Source organism: Ranitomeya variabilis, chromosome 5 (genome assembly GCF_051348905.1).
Source record: "Ranitomeya variabilis isolate aRanVar5 chromosome 5, aRanVar5.hap1, whole genome shotgun sequence".
Classification (NCBI taxonomy): Eukaryota; Metazoa; Chordata; class Amphibia; order Anura; family Dendrobatidae; genus Ranitomeya; species Ranitomeya variabilis.
The window spans coordinates 218,027,294-218,054,841 of NC_135236.1; the positions used below are offsets into that span (position 1 = coordinate 218,027,294).

A 27,548-nucleotide genomic window follows, 5' to 3' on the forward strand; every position below is an offset into this window, starting at 1 on the left:
AGCGCGGGGCCGCGCTTAGTAACCCGATGTTTACCCTGGTTACCAGCGTAAAATGTAAAAAAAACAAACAGCACATACTCACATTGCGTCCCCTGCAGTCTGCTTCCTCCTCTGACTCAGCGCCGCAAAGTGAAAGTGAAAGCAGCACAGCGGTGACGTCACCGCTCTGCTCTCACTGTACGGCGCTCAGTCAGTCAGGAAGTGGACGCAGGGGGACGTGAATGTAAGTATGTGCTGTTTGTTTTTTTTACATTTTACGCTGGTAACCAGGGTAAACATCGGGTTACTAAGCGCGGCCCTGCGCTTAGTTACCCGATGTTTACCCTGGTTACCAGGGGACCTCGGCATCGTTGATCGCTGGAGAGCGGTCTGTGTGACAGCTCTCCAGCGATCAAACAGCGACGCTGCAGCGATCGGCATCGTTGTCGTTATCGCTGCAGCGTCGCTTAATGTGACGGTACCTTAACACTGGTGACAGAAATGCTAATGACCCAGCAATTAAGGGGATAAACAAACTGAAATGTGAATACATGTGGGCTCTGCATGAAATAAGAGCAGCAATGTATGAACTGCAGCAAGAAAATGCCAGACTGAGGCAGGAGATAGAAAAGTTACAGACACCAACCCCTGGACATCTGAGCCAGGAGGGGGCCATGGATATGAGGAGTGCAGAGGACATGACCTCCACTGGCCAGGAGGACGAGAGGCTGAATAACCCCAATATGGAGGAAACAGTCTAATAAAAGGGAGACAGAAATAAGACCCATAGAGGAGAGAAGAGAACCTGCTACCAGCACAATCTCCAGCACAGACCCCCATCAGCAGCCACATCACCCATCCACAACCTTACAAAGTCCCGATACCGTCCTCATAATGGACTCAAATGGGAAATACCTGAATACACGGCGGTTATTCCCAGGAAAAAGGGTCAAAAAAATCCGCTGTGCAACTATTGAGCAGGTGACAGCAGTCATCAATAATCCACGGTTTACCAACCCAAGCCATATCATTAATACACACCGGCACAAAAATCTGCCAGACTAGCACCAGCAGATCTCAGGACAACTGACCCAACTAGCAAGGACAGGACAACTAAAATTCCCTGACAGCAAAATCATTCTGTCATCTCTGCTCCCAAGAAAGGATATATCCAGCCACACCATCCAGAACATCAACACGGACCTAACTGCAAGAATGAAATCTGTGCCAGGAGTGATTCTGGCACAACACCTCTCCATAAATCACCATCACCTGTATGACAGCAAGCACCTGAATAAACTAGGGGTCAGCCTTCTGGCCAAAGAGCTGAAGGACATTGTACTGAACAGGGACCCTAGGCCTGAATCCAACACCAACCACAGTCTCATGGAAAGACCCTCAACAATGAAAAGGAAGGAAACCACAACTATATCTATGGAAGCTGGAAACAAAAACCCTCACCCAAAATCTGACCATCAGAGGAGAAGACCACCATGGAGGAGACCACCGACCTCACACAGACATACAAAACAGAGACATCCAGAGGAGAGATATACAGAGCAGAGACATGGAGGAGATAAGGACTCTGCTTAACACATTGTGCAGGAAGCTAATATGACTGGATGGAACATCATTACTAAACCAGTCAGAGATCCAGTGTGTCCTACACAGCCACACTCATTACAAGGTATACACACACAAGTGATATATAAAAAAAAAAAATGACCACTTAAAATTAGCAGCTGGAACATACAAGGCCTGAACACCTCGGTGTTTGGATGTAAAACAAATGACCCAGATTTTATACAAAAACTGAAAAACAGACATCCAGATTCTCTAAGGCTGGTTTCACATTTGCGGTTGTGTCCGCAGCGTTTGTACCGCATATATCCGCATGTGTTGTGTATTCCTATATTTAACATTAGGGACGCATGCGTTTTTGTTTGTTCGCGTTTTGCCGCGTTTGACAACGCATGCGTCGTTTCATTGTTTGCGGCTTGGCGCGGAAATGCAACATGTAGTAATTTTTAGAGGCGTCAATTTGCCGCCTGGAAACGCATGCGGTCAATTGCGCAAGGCTTGCGACAAAAACACGCATTGCTGTCTATATGAACGCATGCGTTTACAAGCACATGCGTTTGGTTGCGTTCATGAACGCATGCGTTCCACAAGAGAAAAACATGTCTAGACACTGATAAGCCACCCCCCACATACAAGGTGATAAAGGGAGGGTGTGGACAGTTGCAGGTCACTTCTCAGCAGACAGCCAAGCAGAGCAGACGGACCACAGCGGACAGCCAAGCAGAGCATACAGACCACAGCAACTTGGAGCAAACAAGCCTCTTATAATGTGAGTATATCCTAGCCAATGCCTTTAATTTCTATTTTCTTTCTCTACATGTCCTAATTTATGCCATTTCTTTCTTTCTACATGCATCAGAATGTCTTCTTCAGATTCTTCTCATGAGGAGTTTCTTCCTGGGCCGTCTGAAGTCGAGCATGTCAGTGAGGTGAGTACTTGCCTCGTCAGATTGGTAAGTATTCACTGTCACATCTACACATGTGACAATTTGAATTTTTCTTTTTTTTTTAGAGCTCTTCTTCTACTGCGGCAGAGACAGGGCAGGAGCAACGGAGTCAAGGTCCGGTGGAAAGACGGCAGCGGGTACGTATACAAGGCTGACTGTTTACTGTATCCTCAGTGTAATATTCTTGAATCTTCCTTTCTTTCCATTCATATTTCTTTACTTTTTTCTTCTGGAATCCTTTTGTATGTTGACTTTCCTATTCATGCCATTTCTCAGCATCTTTTTTCTTTCTTTTCCTTATGTTAATTGAGCAAACTTTAATGACTTTATTTCATTTTTAGGTTTCATAACGGGAGGATGATCTTATTGAGAATGACCTCCTCATCTCCCTGGTCCAGGAGCGAGTCCCGTTGTGGGACACCCAGGATCCACTGCACTCAAACAACGTCACGATCCGGCGCTTATGGAATGAGGTGGCCAAAGAGATGTGGGATGGCTGGGACAACGCCCCGACACGGGTCCGAAATGCATTTGGTAAGAATTGCACTGCAGTGTGAAGCAGCAGAGACCTTGGCCGTGCTCACTCGACTGTGTGTGATGAAAAACTCTCAGGAGTTTCTGTCATCACATTCAGTTGTGTGAGCACTGCCAAAAGTCCTTTTTCTGACCATAATTTTTTTTTTTTTTTTTTTAAACAGTGGCCAAAGTCAAAACACGTTGGCGTTCGATGAAGGACCGCTTCAACAAGGACCTGCGTCAAGAGAGCCGTGTTCCCAGTGGTTCAGGAGCAAGGATCAGAAGATACAAATACCATCGAGTTCTGGCATTTTTAAGACCGGTCCTTGCCCAGAGAACGTAAGTATTTATCACGTGCATTAGGTTGTATTGTATTGCCATAATCTGTATTTTTATATTCCGCAGGATTTTGCGTCTGGTTAATTTTTGGTATTAATTTTCTTTTTCCTTTTTTCGCAGCACATACAGCACTACTGTTGGCCCAGGTTCTGGAGCGGTCCTTCATCCGACAGCCACGGACCCGTCCCAGCCATCCAGCAGCGCAGCAGCAAGTGGGCCTTCCACACTAACTGGAGACCAGGGAGCTGGTCCATCAGGTCTTCGGCTACTTTCACACTAGCGTCGGGAACAACCCGTCGCTGTGCGTCGGGCCGAGGTTCCCGACGCTAGCGTGGTCTCCGCCGCACAACGGGGGCAGCGGATGCATTTTTCCCACGCATCCGCTGCCCCATTGTGAGGTGCGGGGAAGTGCGGGGAGGTGGGGGCGGAGTTCCGGCCACGCATGCGCGGTCGGAAAAAGCGGACCGTCGGGAGCAAAAAACGTTACATGTAACGTTTTTTTTTCCCGACGGTCCGCTAACACACGCCCAAGCGTCGCAAAACGGACGCGACGTTTTGCAATGCGTCGCAAATGCGTCGCTAATGCGTCGCTAATGTTAGTCTATGACGAAAAAACGTATCCAGCAAGAACTTTTGCTGGATGCGTATTTTCAGCAAAACGACGCATTTGCGACGTATTGCAGTTAACGCTAGTGTGAAACTAGCCTTCCCCTTTCGCAGTCCTCTTCCACTGCCCCTTTTTTTTGGGCTCCTCCCGGCAGCGGGCTTCGGACAGGTAACTCATGCCCGAGTTTTTGCACTTGAGCTCGGTTTTACATGAAGCAATCAAGGCTTTGGGTGACCGAATGGATGTTTCACATAACCTCTTGAATGCATGTATCCAGGAGGTCAGCAAAAGCCTTGATCAAGTGAAAGACGACCTCCAGAGGCAAGCACATCATTTTTTTAACCACATTGAGCAGGGCATGTCGGAACACCTTACTCCTGATCTCCAGCTGAGTGTCATGCAGGCCTGCAATGCTGCTTATGTGGAGGCTATGCAGCAGAGTCGGTATTTCCAGCAGACAATGGCGGCATATCCACCTGTGCCTTCACTGTCACGATTGACCTCAATGCCGACCTCTGCTGCATCCCACTGCACGGCCACCTCAATTCCTTCCACAGCCGGACACCACTACAGCACCACCACTATGCCGAGTGCAGTTAAACATCCCACCGCCACCACCATGACAACCGCTGCTCCTGCTTGGACCTCCTCCACTGACACCACGATGCAGCAGGACCCTGGCATGGCCTTCCGTACCGCCACCACCACGATGCAGCAGGACCCTGGCATGACCTTCCGTACCGCCACCACCACGATGCAGCAGGACCCTGGCATGGCCTTCCGTACCGCCACCACCACGATGCAGCAGGACCCTGGCATGGCCTTCCGCTCTACAAGCGCTATGGACTCTGGTATGGCTGCACGCTCTACGAGCACTATGGACTCTGGCATGGCTGCACGCTCTACGAGCACTATGGACTCTGGCATGGCTGCACGCTCTACGAGCACTATGGACTCTGGCATGGCTGCACGCTCTACGAGCACTATGGACTCTGGCATGGCTGCACGCTCTACGAGCACTATGGACTCTGGCATGGCTGCACGCTCTACGAGCACTATGGACTCTGGCATGGCTGCACGCTCTACGAGCACTATGGACTCTGGCATGGCTGCACGCTCTACGAGCACTATGGACTCTGGCATGGCTGCACGCTCTACGAGCACTATGGACTCTGGCATGGCTGCACGCTCTACGAGCACTATGGACTCTGGCATGGCTGCACGATCTACGAGCACTATGGACTCTGGCATGGCTGCACGATCTACGAGCACTATGGACTCTGCCATGGCTGCACGATCTACGAGCACTATGGACTCTGCCATGGCTGCACGATCTACGAGCACTATGGACTCTGCCATGGCTGCACGATCTACGAGCACTATGGACTCTGCCATGGCTGCACGATCTACGAGCACTATGGACTCTGACAGTGCAGCCGGACCCTGACAGGTCACCCACCACCACGCGACGCCATATGAGCCCACCAAGAACTCCCACAACCAGGCAAACCAAAAAAACACACAAAAAAAAAAGAGGACTCTTAGCATTCCTCCCCCTTCACCTCCCAATGTGTCTGTAATGTCAGGTTTGTCTCACCCTTCCAGTGCGTCTCAAGCCTCTCATGTGTCAAGCCCCATCCCCGAACTTCCAGACCCTTCTAGTTTCATTGCCCTTTCTCCAGCCACCTCTGCGTCGTCCACGGTTAGCCAGGCCTCAGTGCTTCACACCCCCCGTTTACATCACTCTACCCCAAGCCGGCGCAGTAAATATATTTTTTGGTTGTTAAAAAATAAAAAAAAATTGATTTGCCACAATTATGCTTGGTTTATTGTGTCTTCCGCCGCCAGCAACACACACCGTGCGCCAACTAAGAAACTTCGCCACACACTTACTTTTTGGGCCACATCATATCTCCAGTAGTTATAAAAAAAAAAGACTGCAGCTTTGTGTGTCTTTAGTATACAGATATGAGATGGGCCCAAAAATATTAGATGTATTATCTCCATAATCTCTTCTTGTCTGTTACTAGTGTGGCAGTCTGAAGAGAAAATGGTGGAAATACAGTGCAGACCTCTACTGAACAGGTTAGGTGTCAAAAAACTCATTAGTTATGACACCTGACCTGGTGAGTAGAGAACTGCCTTGTATAACCACCATTTTCTCTTCTTTATACATAATCTATTACACACAAATTGAGGGACAATGGTGATCACACACTGCATATCTATGCTCACCTGCACAGGTGTCAGAAACAGTGAATTCATGAGGCTGTTATATGTGCATCATGAATTAATTATTTCTGACACCTGACTTGATGAGTATAGATCTCTTTAGTGTGACAGTCATTGTCTCTTCAGTCTGTGTCCTATGGATACAGCAGAACAGAATCAGGACGCAATGACGTAAACAAGCTTACCAATAAAGCAACATGGCTGCCATAACACTAGCAGTATGTGGCCAGTGTTTTATATAAGTATTTGTAAGCCAAAACAAGGAGTGGAACAATAAGTAAATTATGATATTAACATAACTAGCACCTCTGCCTTTATCACCCACTCCTGGTTTTGGATTACAAAAACTGATATTAAATACAGACCAAATACTGCCAGTTTTAGGACAGCCTTGGTTTGTAGAGGAAAAACACGGTCAACACAAACAAAACTAAAGTTTATTAATGAGAAATATTATTTTCATATCAGAAAATTAATGGTACAGATCTAATTACAACAGGACATTTACACAACATTGTCCTGCCAGGACACACGTCCAATATCTGAATCAAAAAAGGCAGCAAATTGGTCCCGCATGTGACCAACTGCCGCAGTTGACCGCAGCGGGTGATGCTGGAAATCGGGCAGTGGGTGTGCAACTGGTTCATCCAGTTCAATGTTGGGTTGCTCCTTAGCCATTATATAATTATGCAGAACCACACAGGCTTTGACCACCTCGTCGACTGTTTCCACTTTTAGATTTATGGCTGATGCAAGAATGCGCCATTTAGTGACCAGAATGCCAAAGGTACACTCTACTGTTCTTCGGGCCCTGGGCAGTCTGTAGTTAAAGATCCTTCTAGTGTGGTTCAAGTCCCGACTGGAATAGGGCTTCAGTAGGTTTTCACACATCTGAAAGGCCTCATCCCCAACCATAACAAATGGCATCGGTGGACCTTGAGTGTTGGGGAGAGGTTGTGGCGGGGGAAAATTGAAATTGTTGCCATACACACGGCGGCCCATATCAGAGTTCTTGAAAGTCTGGGAATCGTTGCCACGGCCAAAAGCTCCATTGTCCACGGCGATGAAGCGACAGTTCGCATCGGCTATTGCCATGAGCACAACAGAAAAATATTTTTTATAGTTGAAATACTCCGATCCTGTTCTGGCAGGTTTGATAATGCGGATGTGCTTTCCATCCACCGCTCCTAAACAGTTGGGGAAATCACACACACTCCAGAATTTTTCTGCAATTTCAAGCCACATGTCCAAGGTGGGTAGGGGTATAAACTCATCCCGGAGTACATTCCACAAAGCCCGGCAGGTGTCCGCAACTATTCCGGACAGGGTGGATATTCCAAGCCGGTATTGGAAGTGGAGGGATGATAAACTCTCTCCGGTTGCCAGAAATCTGTATGAAAAACAAACCCAAAAAACATTACAATCTATTCTAATTATGGTGTGGTTACGCTAAAGAAAGAAAGGAAAATACCCAAAACATACATGTCAGAAAACACAAAATTTGGACTGTAATTGGTTTAGATTTGGAACGTACCTTAATATAACCAGCAGATGTTCCTCCGGTGGAATCGCTCTACGGAGCTGGGCGTCCTGTCTCCGTATAGCTCCTTGGACACGAGCAAGCAAATCCCGGAACGAGTCTTGCGACATCCTTGTGTATTCCTGGAATTTCTCCGGGTTGGCATTAAGCTCGGCATACAGCGTGTGATAGGCTCCACGGCTCTCACGTAGTTCGATAATGGGGTGTCTCCTTCTCCATCTTTCGCGATTTCTGTCTTGCTCCCAAGCAAAAGCACAGGCAAGAAACAGATGCTTAAATCCAGGTTGAAATAAAAGCTCTCCATGCGAAGATCCATCATGACACAGGGTACAGTAGCAAACTGTTAAGATTTCAGTAGCCCTAGGGTCTATATATAGAGATCCCATAATACACGCCCTCTGTAATCCCATTGGCGGTGTCTGGTTATCTTGATTTTTCTCTTGTGAAATTTCTCATCATGCGCACCAAAAACGCGCAAACAGAAAAAAACGCATATAAACGCGTACAAACGAGGCGTTTTTTTAACCACATGCGTCTAAAAAATGCCGCGTTTATATGCTTTTTTCCACCACTTGCGGATGCGTTTTAAACGCTGCGGATTTAAATGCAAATGTGAAACTAGCCTTAGAAACATGGACCAGGGCCGAAAATGAATCCCTGATGCCCATCAGATACAGGGAAATCTGTGTCCCTGCCCTAAAAAATAAGAATATTAAACAGGGCCGCTGCTCAGGAGGAATATTGATCTGGCATAAAGAAGAGCTCCACCAGTACATCAAACCGGTGAAGAGAGGAGACAGCCACAAATGGTTTAGAATCAGCAGCTCCAAAAAGATCTTGAACCTATGTAGAAGTTTAGGACTTCATATTCTTAATGGTCGCATCAACGGAGACTCCCTAGGAAGATACACATTAAACTCCCATGTAGGAAGTAGTGTAGTAGACTACGCCATTACAGATATGGACATGGAAAATATCGGCGGCTTCATAGTCACCCCACAAATGCACCTGTCTGATCACAGCCAACTTCTTCTGTACACAAAATCTACAGAGAAACCATCGGCACAAAAGCCTCAGCAGAGCAGCCTCTTCCAACCTGCGTCCATCCTATAAATGGTCCAAGACGTCGGCAATAAAATATCAAGAGACTCCAAGCAGATACAGAATACAGGGGATGCTCCACCACTTCTATAACTACGAGTAAAAGCCTAACCCAGAAGGAGTGAACCAAGCTACAAAAGACCTCAACGATATATTCTACACCATGGCCGAATTGTCCGACCTTAAAAAAGTCAACAATAAAAGGCCAAAAGAAAAACAGGCGGCCAATGGTTGGTTCGACAGAGAATGTAAAGCCATACAGAAGACCCTGAGAACAGCTTCAAACAAGAAACACAGAGACCCCAACCATCTGGGTCTGAGGAATGCCTACGACACCATACAAAGGCAATACAAAACCATCCTCAAGAGGAAGAAACAGAGTTACATCTCCACCAAAATTAACCAACTCCAAGACGCCCTCCATTACAACTCCTTCTGGGAACTATGGAACCACATGGACACAAAAAAACAAGAAAAACATCATCCATATCCAAAATGGCAATATCTAGCTTCAGTACTTCAGAGACCTCTACAAAGACATCCCGAAGGAAGAACTAAAGCAAGAACAGAAAAACATAACGGGAAAAACTAAAAGCTATGGAAGAAAAAGTCAAACATTTCCAAAACCCACTGGATACACCAATCACACTACACGAAGTTACAGAGAGAATCTCTTCCATAAGGTGTAGAAAAGCCAGTGGCCCGGATGGAATCCCACCAGAAATGCTGAAATACAGCCCACTGGAAATACAGGCAGCAATGGTTAAACTGTTCAATATTGCGCTGAGTGCTTGCTACTTCCCTCGTACCTGGAATCAACGCCTCATCTCACCCATTCACATGAGTGGGGACAGGTATGACCCTGCCAACTACAGAGGAATATGTGTCAGCAGCAACCTGGGGATACTGTTCAATAGCATCTTGAACAAAAGGATCCTTAATTTCCTCAAGCATAATGTCCTCAGCAAAAGTCAAGCAGGATTCATGCCAAACCACCGCGCTACCGACCACATCTACACCCTGCACAGCCTTATTCAGAGTCACGTCCACAGCACAAAGCACGGGAAGATGTATGCTTGTTTTGTGGATTTCAGAAAGGCTTTTGACTCTGTGTGGCACCCGTGCCTGTTACTGAAACTGCTGGAGAGCGGAATAGGAGGAAAGACCTACGATGTCATCAAAAGCTCCTACACCGAGAACCGTTGCAGCGTGAGCATGAATAGTAGAAGAACGGCTGATTTCCAGCAGAGCCGCGGAGTCAGACAGGGCTGCACCCTGTCATCAAAAGCTCCTACACCGAGAACCGTTGCAGCGTGAGCATGAATAGTAGAAGAACGGCTGATTTCCAGCAGAGCCGCGGAGTCAGACAGGGCTGCACCCTGAGCCCAACGCTCTTCAACATTTAAATCAATGAGTTGGCCACCGCTCTGGAATCTTCCCCGGCACCAGCTCACACTCCATGATGCCCAGGTGAAATTCTTGCTGTATGCAGATGACCTACTGCTGCTGTCACCAACTGAGAAAGGTCTCCAAGAAAACCTGAAAGTCCTGGAGAAATTCAGCTCCACATGGGCACTGCCGATCAATGCAAAGAAAACCAACATTATGGTGTTCCAGAAGAGAAAGCCAAGACCGAACCAGCACTTCCATTCGTGCTAAACAACTGCGCTCTTACAGAAATGGACAAATACACCTACCTGGGCTTGGAAATTCACCAGTCAGGAAGCTTCAAACAAGCCATAGAGACCCTGAAGGACAAGGCCTGCAAAACCTTCTATGCCATCTGAAGGAAACACTACCATCTGAAGCGGCCAGTGAGGGTCTGGCTAAAAATCTTCGATGCCATAATCACCCCAATCCTCCTGTAAGGCAGTGAAGTCTGGGGCCCTCACACATACCCAGACTGGTCAAAGTGGGATTCCAGTCCAACAGAAATATTCCACCTGGAATTCTGTAAACACCTTCTCCAGGTCCATAGGAGCACCACCAACAGTGCCTGTCGAGCTAAGCTGGGCAGATTCTCACTGCAACTAGCAGTCCTGAAGAGGGTGCTATCCTTCCAGGCTCACCAACAGAGTAGCAACCCAAGCACCCATCACCATAAAGCCATGCTACATATAGGTGGTCCCCACAAACTAGGACCCCCAAAACAACTCACCCAAACCCAACCTGACCGAACCGTCAACCAAAACAACCTGACAAAAGCCACAATCAGGAAGATGGTAGAGGAGGGACAGGAGAAGTACGTCAGTGTCTGGAGGAACGAAATCAGCAGCTCACAGAAACTGACCGTGTACCAGAGTCTACAGAGAGACTACAGACTGGCTCCATATCTGACGAAACTCTCGGATCCCAGAGACCGCCAGATCCTGAGCCGGTATAGACTCAGTGCCCACAATCTGGCTATCGAGGTCGGCCGGCACAGACAGAGCTACAAGCCCAGGGAGGACAGACTGTGCCTACACTGTGACCTGGAGGATGAGACCCACTTCCTGCTACACTGCCCTAAATACTCAGCAGTGAGGGACACTCACTTCAGGAGGCTCTCCGATCTCTTCCCGGATTTCAGCTCAATGAAGGAGAAAGAGAAAACATATATCTTGCTGGGGGAAGAAGAGAGCGCAGTGGAGATAGCAGCGCAGTATGTGAGCGCGTGCCATAGACTGCGAGAAAGACAGCCATGATATGTCATGGACTTCCTTACCCCCACCCTGTACCCCATCCGTTGTTCCCACAGTTCCCATCCATCGTCCCCGCAGTCCTAACCCATTATCCCCACAGTCCCTACTGTACACGTGTTTTGGCAAAACTAATGTTTATTTGGTCCTGCCATTAAAGCTTAATTGAATTGAATATATACATATATATATTTTTTTTTAATAAACGGTCGGCCATGTTTTGTTCCCTGCTCTCTACTACACTTCTAGTGGCAGTTGGATCTGTAGCTTCCTACCTGAAAGCAGCCTATCGCTGGAGCATGATGGAGAAGGGCTAGGAGGACTCCAGTTTTATTGCATGAGGAGTAAATGTGATTGATTGGCTATTGTAGAAACAAGTAATATAGGTGTACGAGTCTGCGGTGTTTACAGAGGAGTGAAGAATACATTTTTGCTCAACTACTATTGGAGCACTTTTTTTTTTTTTTTTTTTTTTTTATAAATTTACACTTAAAGGGCATCACGGGCTGCATGAATCAGAGCCTGGATGTACAGGCAGCAGGTATGTTTTGCTCTGAAACACTCCAGTGTTCCAAAGAAAAAAGTTTTGAAAACAATTCCTTACCCCACTCGTGCTGACTGACAGGTCTTTCCCTATGTACATAATTGGAAAACCTGTCAATCAAATGGAGTGAGTCGGGGATGGATGTCTTCAGACAAATCTTGTTTCTCCCTAAGGTCCCCGGACAGTTTTTAGAACTAGGATATCTCTGGTTGCAGTTGTGCAGCCAGGCTAAGATTCATGTTGCCTGTGATGTGGGCAGCATGGACAGGCTCAAGGTTTTTCAGATTTTATGGCCATACAAATACCCCCAAATGAGAAATCAAACGAGAAAGTACAGCATCCAAGTTCAAAGGCGTTGTTCCAGGCTTGTAATAATGACAGTGATTACTTCCTATCCTTAAAATTTCTCAACCATGTCAGATTAGTTAAGGGCTGGGTGGCAGACCCTCAATATCTTAGGCCTGGATAACATCTTTGGATTGTACACAGTAGGCCAAGAAAATCAGAACCTGGTTTACTTTATGTAGGTAATATAGGATAATAGAATTACCCGTTACAGGAGATGCTGGAAGTGGTGTCCATCTGCAGCTATACATAACGTTACAACCCCACGTTACCTATTCCAGACAATATCTTGTTCAAACCACAAAAAAGAGATAGGGTCCTGTTTTTCATGCCCCCATCCCCACTGTATATTTATGAAGTCCAGTGAAGGGGTCACTTTTCATAAAACATCCGGGGTAAAATAATTGTTTTGAGGACTAACAATCCAGGTCATTAAAAAGTGCAGTAGTTTTGGCCAAGCAGGCACTGCTAGCTGGAAACCACATCTGGCAATCTGGGCTGACATCTGTTCTTATAATGCCTACACAGCCTCCTCTCTGGATTTGGCAAGCAGAGCCTGATGGGAAGTCATTGACCAGTATCAGCTCTAATAATTCCTACTGCAAAACCAGAACAGGAATGCTGGAGCATGGAAACAAGTAGCTGTATTTATTTATATTACTCACTAAGGCTGGTTCACATTAGCGTTTCTGTGCACAGAGTATCATCGGCATGCGCAAACGCACGCCAAAAGGCATGCAAACGCATGCTTACGCCTGTGCATCATCTTGCGCATGACGCAAACAAAAACGCTGCGTGTGCATGCGTTAAATGCATTTTGGCATGCGTTTGCATTTTTTATGCGCATGGTGGAGGCGGTGACATCATTTTCTGGACATATGCAGTGTAACATAAGCATGCATATCAAACGCATGCATATGCATGTCCTTGTGTGCCAATGCATTCCCATAGACAGTCATGTGAACGATTGCGCAATATTTGACACCTCAAAAAATGCAACATGTTGCGTTCACCGGACACCGCCGCACACTATGAAACGACGCATCTGCATGCAAACGCATGTTCCTGCGTACACCATGTTAAAGATATGTACGCATGACGCATACAGATGTATGCGGATCATACGATGCGCACAGAAACGCTAATGTGAACCCGGCCTTATATAGCACCATTAATTCCATTGCGCTTTACAGACATCATCATCACTGTCCCCATTGGGGCTTCACAATGTTAATTCCCCATCAAACTCCTTGCAGATGTTGACCTTGGTGGGATTTGAACCCAGAAATACAAGGCTGCAGTCCTAACCACTGAGCAACCGTGTATTGGTATATAGTGTATAATCTAGATATTGGACTTGGAGCAATTCGCAGGACCCAGCCCATTGGTCACGTCATTAATTTATGATTGCTGGATGAGAGCTCTGAGTACCCTGCCTCCTAGCCGATGGACCGGCTCCTGTGAATCGATTCAACACACCAACTCTACATACAGCACACAACTGTCAAATGTGTCTTGGCATTCTAAAGCATTAAGGCTGTGCACATGGTGCGTGTTTGACAGAGTGGAATTGGCCCCAAAACTCTAGAGAATCCTTATGCCAGAAAAGTCAATGAGAGTCCTTAAGTGCTGTGCACATGATCAGTATTTTTCCTTTCAGGATTTGCTGTGCATTTAAATCTACAGCATGTCAATTCTTGTGCGTTTTTGACCCATTGAATGCACAGGAAAAAAACGCATGCAAAAATGCTACATATTTTCCACAGCGTTTTTGCTGCCAAAAGATGCAGAAACCTTGCAGAAATTTCTGACAGCAAAATACTCAACGTGCGCACACAGCCTAAAGGGGTCATCATATATACTCACCTCCCAGACCGTTATTGCCCCTGTAATGTAGGCTGCTTTGACAATAAAGTGAAGGCTGCAGCTGATCAGCGCCCACTAATCTGATATTACATCATCTGCCACTGGAGACAGGAAAAAGGAGGAGCGAATAGTGGCTTTTTTTATTTTATGTGGGACACTAACAGTTAAGAAGGGGTGGTCCTGTAATGGAAAATCCCTTAGCGATTTTACTTCACTGGAACAAAGTGCCCTAAGAAAACCCATGAAATTAAACCCCAAAGAATTATGCCTCCTCCACCAAACTTTACAGATAGTATTATGCAGTAAACCAGGTGGCTGTTTCCGGTCATTCATTGAATCCAGAATTGTCCATTAGACTGCCAGATAGAGAAGAATAATCCATCGCTCCACAGAGCAGGTTTCCACTGCTAAAGGGTCTACTGGTGGCTGAGTGGTTAGTGTTCCTGGAATGAAGACTAAAGGGGTCCCATCAACTGTACACTATGCCACCCCACATCATAATCCCAGGAGAAGTACCAGTGTGAAGTTCTCTTGTGAAGGCCTCTTCATAACATTGTCCAAATGGTCTCCAGTCCAATTTACAGCTATCATTGCATCCAAGACAAATGCGAGACTCATCTGTATAGAGGATAGACCTCTGTTCCAGCCTACAACGCCATCTAACTCTGCACAATGCCATTGAGAGTGGTGGTATGAGGTTAATAGAGGCTTTCATTTGGGAACATTACACCGGTCTGATGCCTGGGATTAAGGTGTGGTGTGGCATAATGTATTGTAGCCAGACCCCTCTAAGCTTCATGCTAGGTACTCTAACAGCTCAGCATTACATTGAATTGATCGTGGAAGGAGTGGTAAGGCAAATTCTCAAAACTGACCTGTTTTTCGACAGGACTAGGCCATAGAAGTGAACATAGAAGTCACTGGCAGAGCTGATCTAGGTCTTCTTAGACCCTGGTATGTTGACAGGCACTAGGTGATCACAATGGTGATGCTGATGATTCTGTACATTACATAGTGCCTCTGTTTTCTTTCCAGGTATCTGACAGTCAGGGACCAGACCTGCTTCTGCTATGAAGCAGGAGCCTTATCCCTGTGCTGTAAATTTACAATAGAGTGGGGTGAAAGTCCAGAATCGCTTGGTCTTTAACGGGTTAACCCCATTTACAGCCAATAACGGATGCATGCCTCTTGCCATGACTCTAGCATAATGGATTTTTGGTCTATTTAACTTGGAATATAGGAGAATAGGTTCATGTAGACATAGACATGAGGGACATGTATGAACTGAACATCCTGTACTTTTAGTTTTAGGAAGTATTGTGTGTCTCAGGTCTGACATTTATCTACTAAGATTATAAAGTGCTGGGTGATATTTTCACAATGTTCCAGATCTTTACTAGAAGGCTGCTATTCACAGTAAAGGAGGATATTACTGGGTGGATATTTTGGCAGGCTTTTATGTTCCCCTGCTGCCCATTAAGAGGGTATGCACTATAAAGTTATTAGGACATCATAAAGGTGAGACCATTGCTTGGGATTCCCCCTAAGCCAGAAAGTATCCGTTTGTGTTGATAGTGGCCCCTGGTCCAGTGGACTAGAGATGTCCTTTTATTACACAAACAGCCCCTTTTTTCAGGTAAAATGACACACAAAGTACTGTGCCAGAAACCTGGCAGCCCCCACTATAATTATGGGGCTTGTTGGGTGCTGTCCAGTGTCTGTCTTGTGACAGATCTGTCCTAGCAGAAATTCAGTTTATAGTTCCCAAAAAGAAACAGAATAAGACAACTGCAAACGCAGATGTGAACATGGCCTGAGGAACAAATATGACTCACAGCACAGAAAGCAAACCACAATCATTAGCAATGACTATGTTATTCTTATTCACACTACATACGATTAGCAAGGACATAAGTTATTTTACTCACCAAAATGCAATCCACTTTTGACTGTATGGATTTACTGCAGGAAAGAAAGAAAATCATAGTTACACTCGTAGTAATCGCTACAATCATCACCGGACATGCCAGACAATCTATGGATGAATGCCAGACACCATACATTAGAAAACTAGGAGACAATAATATAGCGGGCAGGTTTTCGTGTAGCTTAGTATGAGCCGTGCTCTGTTGTCGGTAAGTCAGATCTGTGCAGGCGTTATGGTGGAGGATCCCTTGAACTGCATTGCACAAAGCAAGGTGTTTCTATTAAAAAAGATGGCTTAATAAGAAATCTAATATTCCTTATCCAAAAAACAAAACAACCACTATATCAGGAGGAAACGATACTCATGAGCATATCAATGGAATTTGGAAATCCAATGCTTCACCTACAAACTAAAGTGAAATCTGGCTTTCCGGACAATTGTTTGGTCTTGGGTATGTTTCCTTCAGACTGACCTCTTTTTACTGCAAAATTAGCTGGTGGATGACTGTGACCGGATGACGTGGCAAATTTAAAGATCGCCAAGTCTATAAAAGCTAATCACACAGCAAGCCCTACTTAGAAGCGTCTATATAATCTAGCTTGTAAACAGATTTATTGCAGAATTAAATATAACACAAGTGACACTAACATTTCTACATAACAATCAGGAGCAAAACAACCTCTCTCGTCACGTTTCTGGTCACTACTTTTTTAGTGAACTCCTACAAAACAGACAAACTGAGTTGTAACCACACATTTGGGTGCAAATTTGCAATACATATCAATCACGCAATTATTGATTATAATGGTGCACAATCTGCGGCCCACAATGCCATTCTGTGCGGCCCCCAACCATATGGACAGAAAAACACTTGACTGACAGCAGTCAGTAGACTCACACAGAAGAGTAGTGGCAGCAACTGAGAAGGACTGGCAAGTACTAATGTGCACACATCTCTGGATGCCTCATGCATCAGGAGAATGGGGCCTCCAGAAAGGAGTACATGAATTAGGCCTTCCATGTCTGATTCACTCCACTGTAGTTTATGGGAGTTATGAAACATTAGGTAGTAAGCAAAAAAATTCACTATCTATTGTAGAGAGCTATGTGCTTGCATGGCCTCTTCTTTAGGGCCTATTCACACAGGCTTCTTTACAAGGATTTAGAAGAGGATTTTTACTGCAAATTAGTTTTACTCTGAAATGTTCAGAATAACAAACAAATAAAAAAACAGTACTGCGTACACTAAAGGAGCTTTTCCCATTAAAATTGTTGAGCGGTTTCTTTTCCGGATATTCTGTGCTCTTTCTTCTCCACACATACCTTTTATAATTGCGCATTGTGGCAAAAGAGAGCTATTTTAACCTTAATTCATCAAGCTTGTTTAGATGTTCTTTTGCATACTTCTGACAATTTTATTTTGAGGACGAGGAGAGGTTTTCTTTTCATGACTCTTCCATGAAGGTCCTATTTGTGCAGGTGTCTCTGAACAGTAGAACAATGTATCACAACTCCAGAGTCTGCTAAATCTTTCTTATAGTCTCTTGCAGTCAAGCGGGTTCTGATTTGCCTCTCTAGCAATCCTACGAGCATCTCTCACTGAAATTTAGCTTGATCTTCCAGACCTTATTTTGACCTTTACTGTTCCCATTAACTGCCATTTCTTAGTTTCATTTCAAACTGATGAAAGGGCAACTTTTTCAGAGTGCTAGGCAGCTTCTTAGAAGTATCCATGCCGGCTGATTTTTGGCACAAGGTTAGAGGAGGCTGGGTTTTTATAAAGCTGGGAAACTTGCATCAACTGGCCTTTCCTAATGATGATGATGATCAAGCCATAACACTAACAGGCTAATTAAGGTCTGAAACCTTGGTCAAAGCTATCTGAGCACAAAAATCTCCAAGGCTGCCCAAACTTCTGCATCGGCCTAGTTTTATTTTTTAAATGTAAAAAATTAATTTTTTTTTCCTAAAATACAAAAGGAAATGAGTAATCTAACCTTAGGCCATTTACAGATTATTTAATCTTCATCTTGCTTAACTATTGACAATAACAGTAATTTTGAGCAGGGGTACCCAAACCTTTACATGCGACTGTACATAAGGCATTAATGCTAACAAAGTGCAATTGGGTTGTAGATTTAGATATAGTACATAAATATAAAGATCAAGGTATATAGTATATTCATACCAAGTAGTAAACTGCAAATTCAAATATGTCCCCAATCATAGGTGAACTCGTATGATAACTTGGGACAACAAATCATGTAGTATACCCAGATATAATCTAATCAAGGTGATAGTATACCTGAATAACACTGATAATAATAATAGCGCTATATAAAAATAAAGATTAACATATTCCGCAGCGCTTTACAGTTTGCACACTGATCCAGCAATATGCGCCCAACCTGACGTACCTTCATCAGGGAGGGGGGTCATCTAGGATGAACAGGTATATAAAGAAAACCCGGGCCAATAGAGATGGTTGGGGTGCTGGACGACGCATGTGCATATAGGAGAACCTGCGCAACCGCCAACACCTCTCGTGACCCGCAACACATACCTTGATCTTTATAGGGGAGCAATCCATTGATGTACTACATTTACTACGCGATTGCACTTTAGGGTCAGCATTAATGCTACACTATGTGGTCTGTGTAAAAAACAGATTATTTAACAGGAGCTCTTCTTATCATATTTTTACTATACATATTTTAATCATAAATTGGCTATGTGACTTTTCATACGATATGCGCTTTATATCAGCTTTATTGTTGCACACCCACTGCATATTGGATTAATAAAATGTATAGGGTATTGTTACCACTGACCGCAATCACAGTTCTCTTTCTTTTTCTTGTTTGCATTCCCTTTAATTTTTAGTGCGACTCATGATATGACAATGTGGCCCTTGGAGCAAAGAAGGTTGTGCAAAATTCACATTTTATATCCAAAATTTGTTGCGGGTGTGATACTGATTTTACTCTGGTCATTGCCAACAAGTTGTAATAATCCACAACGTACATTACCATACTGCTATGAATTTACGTGTGGTGTGAATGTAATGTTAAAATCTCAGCCACTTTGCTGCTACTGTAAAATGCCATAAACGTCTCTTCATTGGAAACGGTTATGGTACGACAGATATTGTATTGATATTGTTCTGCCACGTGAACCCTGCAGCAGTCAGGCCACTAACGTCCAGCAGAGCTCAGACCTCCCTCAACCATGAGGCTCATCTGACGAAAGGGAGAGCTCAGCAGCTCCATAGTGGCCGCTGACTGCAAAGCTGACAAATTGTGACAATGCATAGCAATACCAGCCCATGAGATCAGGTGCCAATGCTGCTGGGATGGTGCCGGTGTGGGGAAATATAGTAGTGTACATCCCTTTTATATCCCCTGGGAACCATGTATTAGGGGCAGCACGGTGGCTCAGTGGTTAGCACTGTAGCCTTGAATCACTGGACTCCTGGGATCAAATCCCACCAAGGACAATATCTGCAAGGAGTTTGTATGTTTTCCCCGTGTTTGCGTGGGTTTCCTCCCACACTCCAAAGACATACTGATAGGGAATCTAGATTATGAGCCCCAATATGAACAGTGATGAAGATGTTTGTGGAAGTAATGGCGCTGAAAAAATTGAGAAAATAAGTAAATAAATAGGGAATCCCACGTACATTAGAATGCCTGTGGGAGCACCATTTGGAAAAAAGTAAAAATGTGATTTAATAGCCCAGTGGGGCTCAGCAACATGTGTATTATACACACATATATATATACCTACATACACCACACCCACACACACACACACACACACACACACACAAATCATCACTGCAGCCTTGAAGTGCTGGGGTCCTGGGTTCAGATCCATAATCTAGGTGGATTCTTCTCCCATATACGTATGCCAAACTATCATCGTAACTGCACTATGCAAACATGCCCATTAGGGGGACTGTTGTTGTCCCAAAACGTTGTGCAATTCAATGCATTACAATACGGACTCCATGTGTATCCGACATAGAAAGTGGAATGTCTTATCCAGCATTTAACATCGAGAGGTACCTTCATAACAATGTTAATATAATCTTATCTCCTTATTCTATAAAGGCACATAGAACCTTGAGAAAGATTTTTTTGTAATGAACTATGACTGTACTTCTTGTGTATTCTTTTACATAGACAACATATAATCTAGATTTCATTTGGGACACAGCATTTGACACACTGTCATTTTTTTGAGTATGCATTTTGTCACCGGCACTGCACTCTGAATCTTGTGATCTCCCCGCATTCTAAGGAATAGTGTTTTTTTTTTTTTTTATAAAACCGTCTTTATTGAACAGCAAATAAGAGGTACATAGATTGTTCAGAAGCATCAGAATAGATCTAACAAATAGAGTTTTACAGTACTTTGAATATTAGATAGTGTATCATTTAACTACAACCAACTCCCCCTTCCCTTTGCAGGTTGCGGGTAGAGTCATAAAACTCATCATATTTGGAAGTTAGGTTGATAAACGGGTAAAATGAGGGTAAAGATTGCGGTCAGATGGCTAAATTCCGATGTAGGAGCTATGACATGTCGGTTTGAAGCAAAGAATACTATTTCACTCAAGTAACACGTGGTTACAGCACACAGCACAAACACACACATTGCTACCAAACTACCATATGCTATGACTAAGATCAGAAATAGAAGTCATTGAAGCAATGACACCTACTGGTGAGAGATTAGTACTACAGTAGGAAAAGCAGAATTTGTTAAAGGGAACCGGTCACCCCCAAAATCGAAGGTGAGCTACGCCCACAGGCATCAGGGGCTTATCTACAGCATTCTGTAATGCTGTAGATAAGCCCCCGATGTATCCTAAAAGATGAGAAAAAGAGGTTAGATTATACTCACCCAGAGGCGGTCCCGGTTCGGGTCCAATGGGTGTCGCGGTCCGGTCCGGGGCCTCCCATCTTCATAGGATGACTTCCTCATTGTCTTCCTGCCGCGGCTCCGGAATACTTTGTCTGCCCTGTTGAGGGCAGAGCAAAGTACTGCAGTGCGCAGGCGTCGGGCCTCTCTGACCATTCCCAGCGCCTGCGCACTGCAGTACTTTGCTCTGCCCTCAACTGGGCAGACAAAGTACGCCGACGCGTGAATACAAGAAGAGGACGTCATCGTAAGAAGATAGGCGGCCCCGGACCGGACGGCGACACCCATCGGACCCGGACCGCAGCAGTCATCTTTCAGGATACATCGGAGGCTTATCTACAGCTTTACAGAATGCTGTAGATAAGCCACTGATGCAGGTGGGTTTAGCTCAACTTCGATTTTGGGGGTGACAGGTTCCTTTTAAGGGGATTGTCTAAAAAAAAATAAAACCATCTGCAGTAAAGATATCTGCTGTGACGCCAATGCTCTGGTGGTATCTCTTGGGCCTTATTTTTTTGGAGCTGATGTACCATACAGTCACATGACCGCTACATCCAATCATCGGCCTTAGCAGGTTAATTCTATACGTTCTAGCATCACAAGCCAGTGACTGACTGCAGTGGTCAGGCGGATGTAGAACATCATTGTTGCAGAAACAACTTTTTAGTATTTTACAATGGGATCATAAAGTGGACGGATGCCACAACATCCATACAGACAGTGGACATTGTCAGACGTATACCTCATGAAGGAATTGGGCCTAAACGCTATGTGCACTTAGCCAATTTTTTTTTATTTTTTATTTTATCAACATGCTGTAGTAATACAATACCACACAGGTTCATCGATTGCTAACAATACGAGGACTGTAAGGGAGTGGCCAGGTTACCAAAAGCCGAAAGCCAAGGATGTAAATGTTTATTAACCCCTTAACTACCGCTGATACGCCTTTTTAACGGGAGCAGTTGAGGGTACTTATTTCTCAGCGCTGAGAAATAAGTGTATAGCCCCCAGCGTTGGAACATGATTCGGGTCAGTTTTTACCGATCACCGTTGTTCACAAAATAACAGGAACCGCAAAAAACAAAAGTCCGATTTCCCATTTCTCCTCTGATGCGATTGCACATCAAAGGAGAGAGAAATGGGGTCCCCCAATCACCCCCATATACCTCCAGTGTCCCCGGACTCTGCTGCATTCACCCCCCCACGATGTCCCTTGGCTACCGGCGTCTTCTTCCGGGAAGAATGGCAGGCGCATGCGCAGTGTGCATGCCGAGATCTGCCGGCCGGCACCAATAGGAAATTTTTCCTATTGGTTAATTTTAATCACTGTGATAGACACTATCACAGTCATCAAAGTAAAAGAAATAGTAAATCAAACCCCCCTTTATCACCCCCTTAATTAGATAAAATAAAATGAAAAATATGTATTTATTTCCATTAGGGATAGGATAGGGTTGGGGGCTAGGGTTATGGTTGGGATTACGATTAGGGTTGAGATGAGGGTTATTGTGTTAGGTTAGGGTGAGAGTTAGAATTGGGGGATTTCCACAGCTTAGGTACATCAGGGGGTCTCCAAACGCGACATGGCGCTACCATTGATTCCAGCCAATTTTGCATTCAAAAAGTCAAACTGTGCTCCCTCCCTTCTGAGCCCTGCCATGCGCCCAATCAGTGGCTTTCCTCCACATATGGGGTATCGGCGTACTCAGGAGAATTTGCACCACAAATTTTGTGGTCCATTTTCTCCTGATATCCTTGTGAAAATAAAAAAATAAAAACTTCGTTTTTTCCTTCCACATACATTGCTTTAGTTCTCGTGAAGCACCTGAAGTGTTAATAAACTTCTTGAATGTGGTTTTGCGCACCTTGAGGGGTGCAATTTTTAGAATGGTGTCACTTTGGGGTATTTTTTGTTATATTGATCCCCCTAAATCACTTAAAATGTGAGGTGGTCCCAAAAAAATGGTTTTGAAAATTTTGTTGGAGAAATGAGAAATCGCTGGTCAACTTTTAACTCTTATAACTTCCCAACAAAAAAAATATATATGTTTCCAAAATTGTGCTGATGTAAAGTAGACATGTGGTAAATGTTATGTATTAACTATTTTGTGTCACATAGCTCTGTGATTTAAGGGCACAAAAATTAAGTTTGAAAATTGCAAAATTTTCTGAATTTTTGCCAAATTTCCGTTCCTATTTCATAAATAAATGCAAGTTATAACAAAGACATTTTAGTTTTGAAGTACAGTATGTCACAAAAAAAACAATCTCAGAATCAGTGGGATCCGTTTAAGTGTTCCAGCGCTATAACCTCATAAAGTGACAGTGGTCAGATTTGCAAAATTCGGCTTGGTCATTAAATGGAACCTGTCACCCCGTTTTTCAATATCAGCTAAAAATAGCGTTCAATAGGGCCTGAGCTGTGCTTTACAATAGTGCCTTTATTATCCCCTGATTCCCTACCTTTCCTGCCAAAATACCTTAGTAAACTCGCCGTTTTCGGCTGTCAATCACCCCGGTCCGATGGGCGTAGGCTAATCTCCGATTCTCCCCACCTCCGGCTTTTCACTAAGAAACTTCTTCCCGGCGTTGGCGTTGTATTTCTTGCCTGCGCATTAAAGTGTCATCTCACGCCTGCGCATTATGCTTTGCCTGTGATGTTCTGGATGGGAAAAGTTTACCGGTGTCCAGGACAACACAATTTGCATATCCAGACTTCCGGGGCACAGAGGTTACAGTGAAAACCCGCGCATGAGCAATATGTATTGTATACTTTGCCAACAGTTGGGCAATACATACTGCGCATGTGCTAGAGCCTAATGCACTGCGCAACCGCAAAAAATGAGCGCGATCTGTGCTATTCACAGATGGAGTTACGTCTAACACGCCGAGGAGCGGGGGGAGAGACAGCGATTTGGCAAACGCCCATCGCTTTTTACTTCATTCTATCTTTTACACTTTGTCCCACTATGGGACAATCATTTTTTGCAGGTGGATCACTTCTATAGCATGGGGATGAAGCAGCATCTGCATGCTATAGAAGTTGTCAGTGCTACACTCAGCGCACACTGACCTGAGAGGCTCCCTGACATGCACTGCGCATGACGGGAAGTTTCTCAACTCTGGTAACCCGAAGGTCGTGATGATGACATTGGGTTACCATGGCAGACCCCGCGTCACGTCAGGGGGTTTCCGATCCAAAGGCACAGGGGCTGTCAGCCCCCTGCCTGCTCCCGGAATGCTGCGGTCGTGTTCGATCGCAGTATTCTGGGGGAGGTTAAAGTGCAGGGAGCTGTCTGTGACCGCTCCTGGCACTTAGTGCCAGGTGTCAGCTGTGAAAATCAGCTGACACCTGGCCGCAAACCCATGTGCGCGGCCGAGCACGGAGACGTACTATTCTGTCCATGGTCAAATTGGTCTGCGGCACATGGACGGAATGGTATGTCTCATGTCAGAAAGGGGTTAAAGTGAACCTGTCAGCAGGATTGTGCTCAGTAACCTACAGACAGTGTCAGGTCGGCACCGTTATACTGATTACAATGAAACCTAAGTTGATGAATTCCGTCTTGTGGTTGTTGTGTAATCTTTATTTTCAGTTCAGGTCTTCATGTGGTGCTCTGCTTACATATTCATAATGCAGACAGGTCACTGATTCCTCACTGACCTGACCCCTAGTTTACATAGTGAAAATATGTACATACTTCAGAAGAAAAAAAACTTTCTGCAGGCAGGTGCCAGCTATGGCACATGCGCTGCAGCATAATTGCAGGTTTAATGTGTAACTGTGCTTGATGTTTTCTTGAGGAGTATTAAAAAAGAAAATCCATTTTAAAATGGCACCCGCGCATGCGGCGCCATCTTGCTAGAGAAGAAAAAAAAATGTCCTCCTCCAAGATGATGCCGCCGAGCCTGCGCAGTAGCAGTAATTGGCGATCGCCTCTATATACACCGATACACACTACTACTGCGCCATTTTAACCCCTTTACCCCCAAGGGTGGTTTGCACGTTATGGACCGGGCCAATTTTTACAATTCTGACCACTGTCCCTTTATGAGGTTATAACTCTGGAACGCTTCAACGGATCCCGGTGATTGACACTGTTTTCTCGTGACATATTGTACTTCATGATAGTGGTAAAATTTCTTTGATATTACATGCGTTTATTTGTGAAAAAAACGTAAATTTGGCGAAAATTTTAAAATTTTTGCAATTTTCCAACTTTGAATTTTTATGCAATTAAATCACAGTGATATGTCACATAAAATACTTAATAAGTAACATTTCCCACATGTCTACTTTACATCAGCACAATTTTGGAACCAAAAAGTTTTTTTGTTAGGGAGTTATAAGGGTTAAAAGTTGACCAGAAATTTCTCATTTTCACAACACCATTTTTTTTTAGGGACCACATCTCATTTGAAGTCATTTTGAGGGGTCTATATGATAGAAAATACCCAAGTGTGACACCATTCTAAAAACTGCACCCCTCAAGGTGCTCAAAACCACATTCAAGAAGTTTATTAACCCTTAAGGTGTTTCACAGGAATTTTTGGAATGTTTAAATAAAAATGAGCATTTAACTTTTTTTTCACACAAAATTTACTTCAGCTCCAATTTGTTTTATTTTGCCAAGGGTAACAGGAGAAAATGGACCCCAAAAGATGTTGTACAATTTGTCCTGAGTACGCCGATACCCCATATGTGGGGGTAAACCACTGTTTGGGCGCATGACAGAGCTCGGAAGCGAAGGAGCACCATTTGACTTTTCAATGCAAAATTGACTGGAATTGAGATGGGACGCCATGTTGCGTTTGGAGAGCCCCTGATATGCCTAAACATTGAAACCCCCCACAAGTGACACCATTTTGGAAAGTAGACCCCCTAAGGAGCTTATCTAGAGGTGTGGTGAGCACTTTGACTCACCAAAGTGCTTCACAGAAGTTTATAATGCAGAACCGTAAAAATAAAAAATCATTTTTTCACAAAAATGATCTTTTCACCCCCAATTTTTTATTTTCCCAAGGGTAAGAGAAGAAATTGGACCCCAAAAGTTGTTGTACAATTTGTCCTGAGTACGCTGATACCCCATATGTGGGGGTAAACCACTGTTTGGGCGCATGGGAGAGCTCGGAAGGGAAGGAGCGCCGTTTGACTTTTCACTGCAAAATTGACAGGAATTGAGATGGGACCCCATGTTGCATTTGGAGAGCCACTGATGTGCCTAAACATTGAAACCCCCCCACAAGTGACAATTTTGGAAAGTAGACCCCCTAAGGAACTTATCTAGAGGTGTAGTGAGCACTTTGACCCACCAACTGCTTCACAGAAGTTTATAATGCAGAGCCGTAAAAATAAAACAAACATTTTTTTCCCACAAAAATTATTTTTTAGCCCCCAGTTTTGTATTTTCCCGAGGGTAATAGGAGAAATTGGACCCCAAAAGTTGTTGTCCAATTTGTCCTGAGTACGCTGATACCCCATATGTGGGGGGGAACCACTGTTTGGGCGCATGGGAGGGCTCGGAAGGGATGGAGCGCCATTTTGAATGCAGACTTAGATGGAATGGTCTGCAGGCGTCACATTGCATTTGCAGAGCCCTAATGTACCTAAACAGTAAAAAAAAAACACAAGTGACACCATTTTGGAAAGTAGACCCCCTAAGCAACTCATCTAGATGTGTTGTGAGGGTTTTGAACCCTCAAGTGTTTCACTACAGTTTATAACGCATAGCCGTGAAAAAAAAAAAAAAAATTTCCCCCCAAAATTATTTTTTAGCCCCCAGTTTTGTATTTTCCCAAGGGTAACAGGAGAAATTGGACCCCAAAAATTGTTGTCCAATTTGTCTTGAGTACGCTGATAACCCACATGTGGAGGGGAACCACCGTTTGGGCGCATGGGAGGGCTCGGAAGGAAAGGAGCGCCATTTTGAATGCAGACTTAGATGGAATGGTCTGCAGGCGTCACATTGCGTTTGCAGAGCCCTAATGTACCTAAACAGTAAAAAAAAAACACAAGTGACACCATTTTGGAAAGTAGACACCCTAAGCAACTCATCTAGATGTGTTGTGAGAGTTTTGAACCCTCAAGTGTTTCACTACAGTTTATAACGCATAGCCGTGAAAATAAAAATAAAAAATTTTCCCCCCAAAATTATTTTTTAGCCCCCAGTTTTGTATTTTCCCAAGGGTAACAGGAGAAATTGGACCCCAAAAGTTGTTGTCCAATTTGTCTTGAGTACGCTGATACCCCATATGTGGAGGGGAACCACCGTTTGGGCGCATGGGAGGGCTCGGAAGGGAAGGAGCGCCATTTTGAATGCAGACTTAGATGGAATGGTCTGCAGGCGTCACCTTGCGTTTGCAGAGGCCCTAATGTACCTAAACAGTAGAAACCCCCCACAAGTGACACCATTTTGG

At 44.5% G+C, this 27,548-nt stretch overlaps 2 protein-coding genes across 2 annotated transcripts in view; one reads left to right on the forward strand and one right to left on the reverse strand.

Annotated features, from left to right (window-relative positions):
• The window catches only part of RFX7 (regulatory factor X7), a 153,973-nt gene that overhangs the window by 40,866 nt on the left and 85,559 nt on the right, over positions 1-27,548 (reverse strand). Inside the window, exon 2 of the mRNA XM_077263805.1 lies at positions 16,204-16,237. Coding sequence (XP_077119920.1) covers positions 16,204-16,237 — 34 coding nt within the window. The remainder of the gene's footprint in view (positions 1-16,203; positions 16,238-27,548) is intronic.
• LOC143773551 (uncharacterized) lies at positions 2,884-4,216 on the forward strand. The gene is made up of 3 exons (XM_077260959.1): positions 2,884-3,041; positions 3,206-3,362; positions 3,483-4,216. Exons 1-3 carry the CDS (start codon positions 2,993-2,995, stop codon positions 3,640-3,642), a joined length of 366 nt encoding a protein of 121 aa, XP_077117074.1. The 5' UTR covers positions 2,884-2,992; the 3' UTR covers positions 3,643-4,216.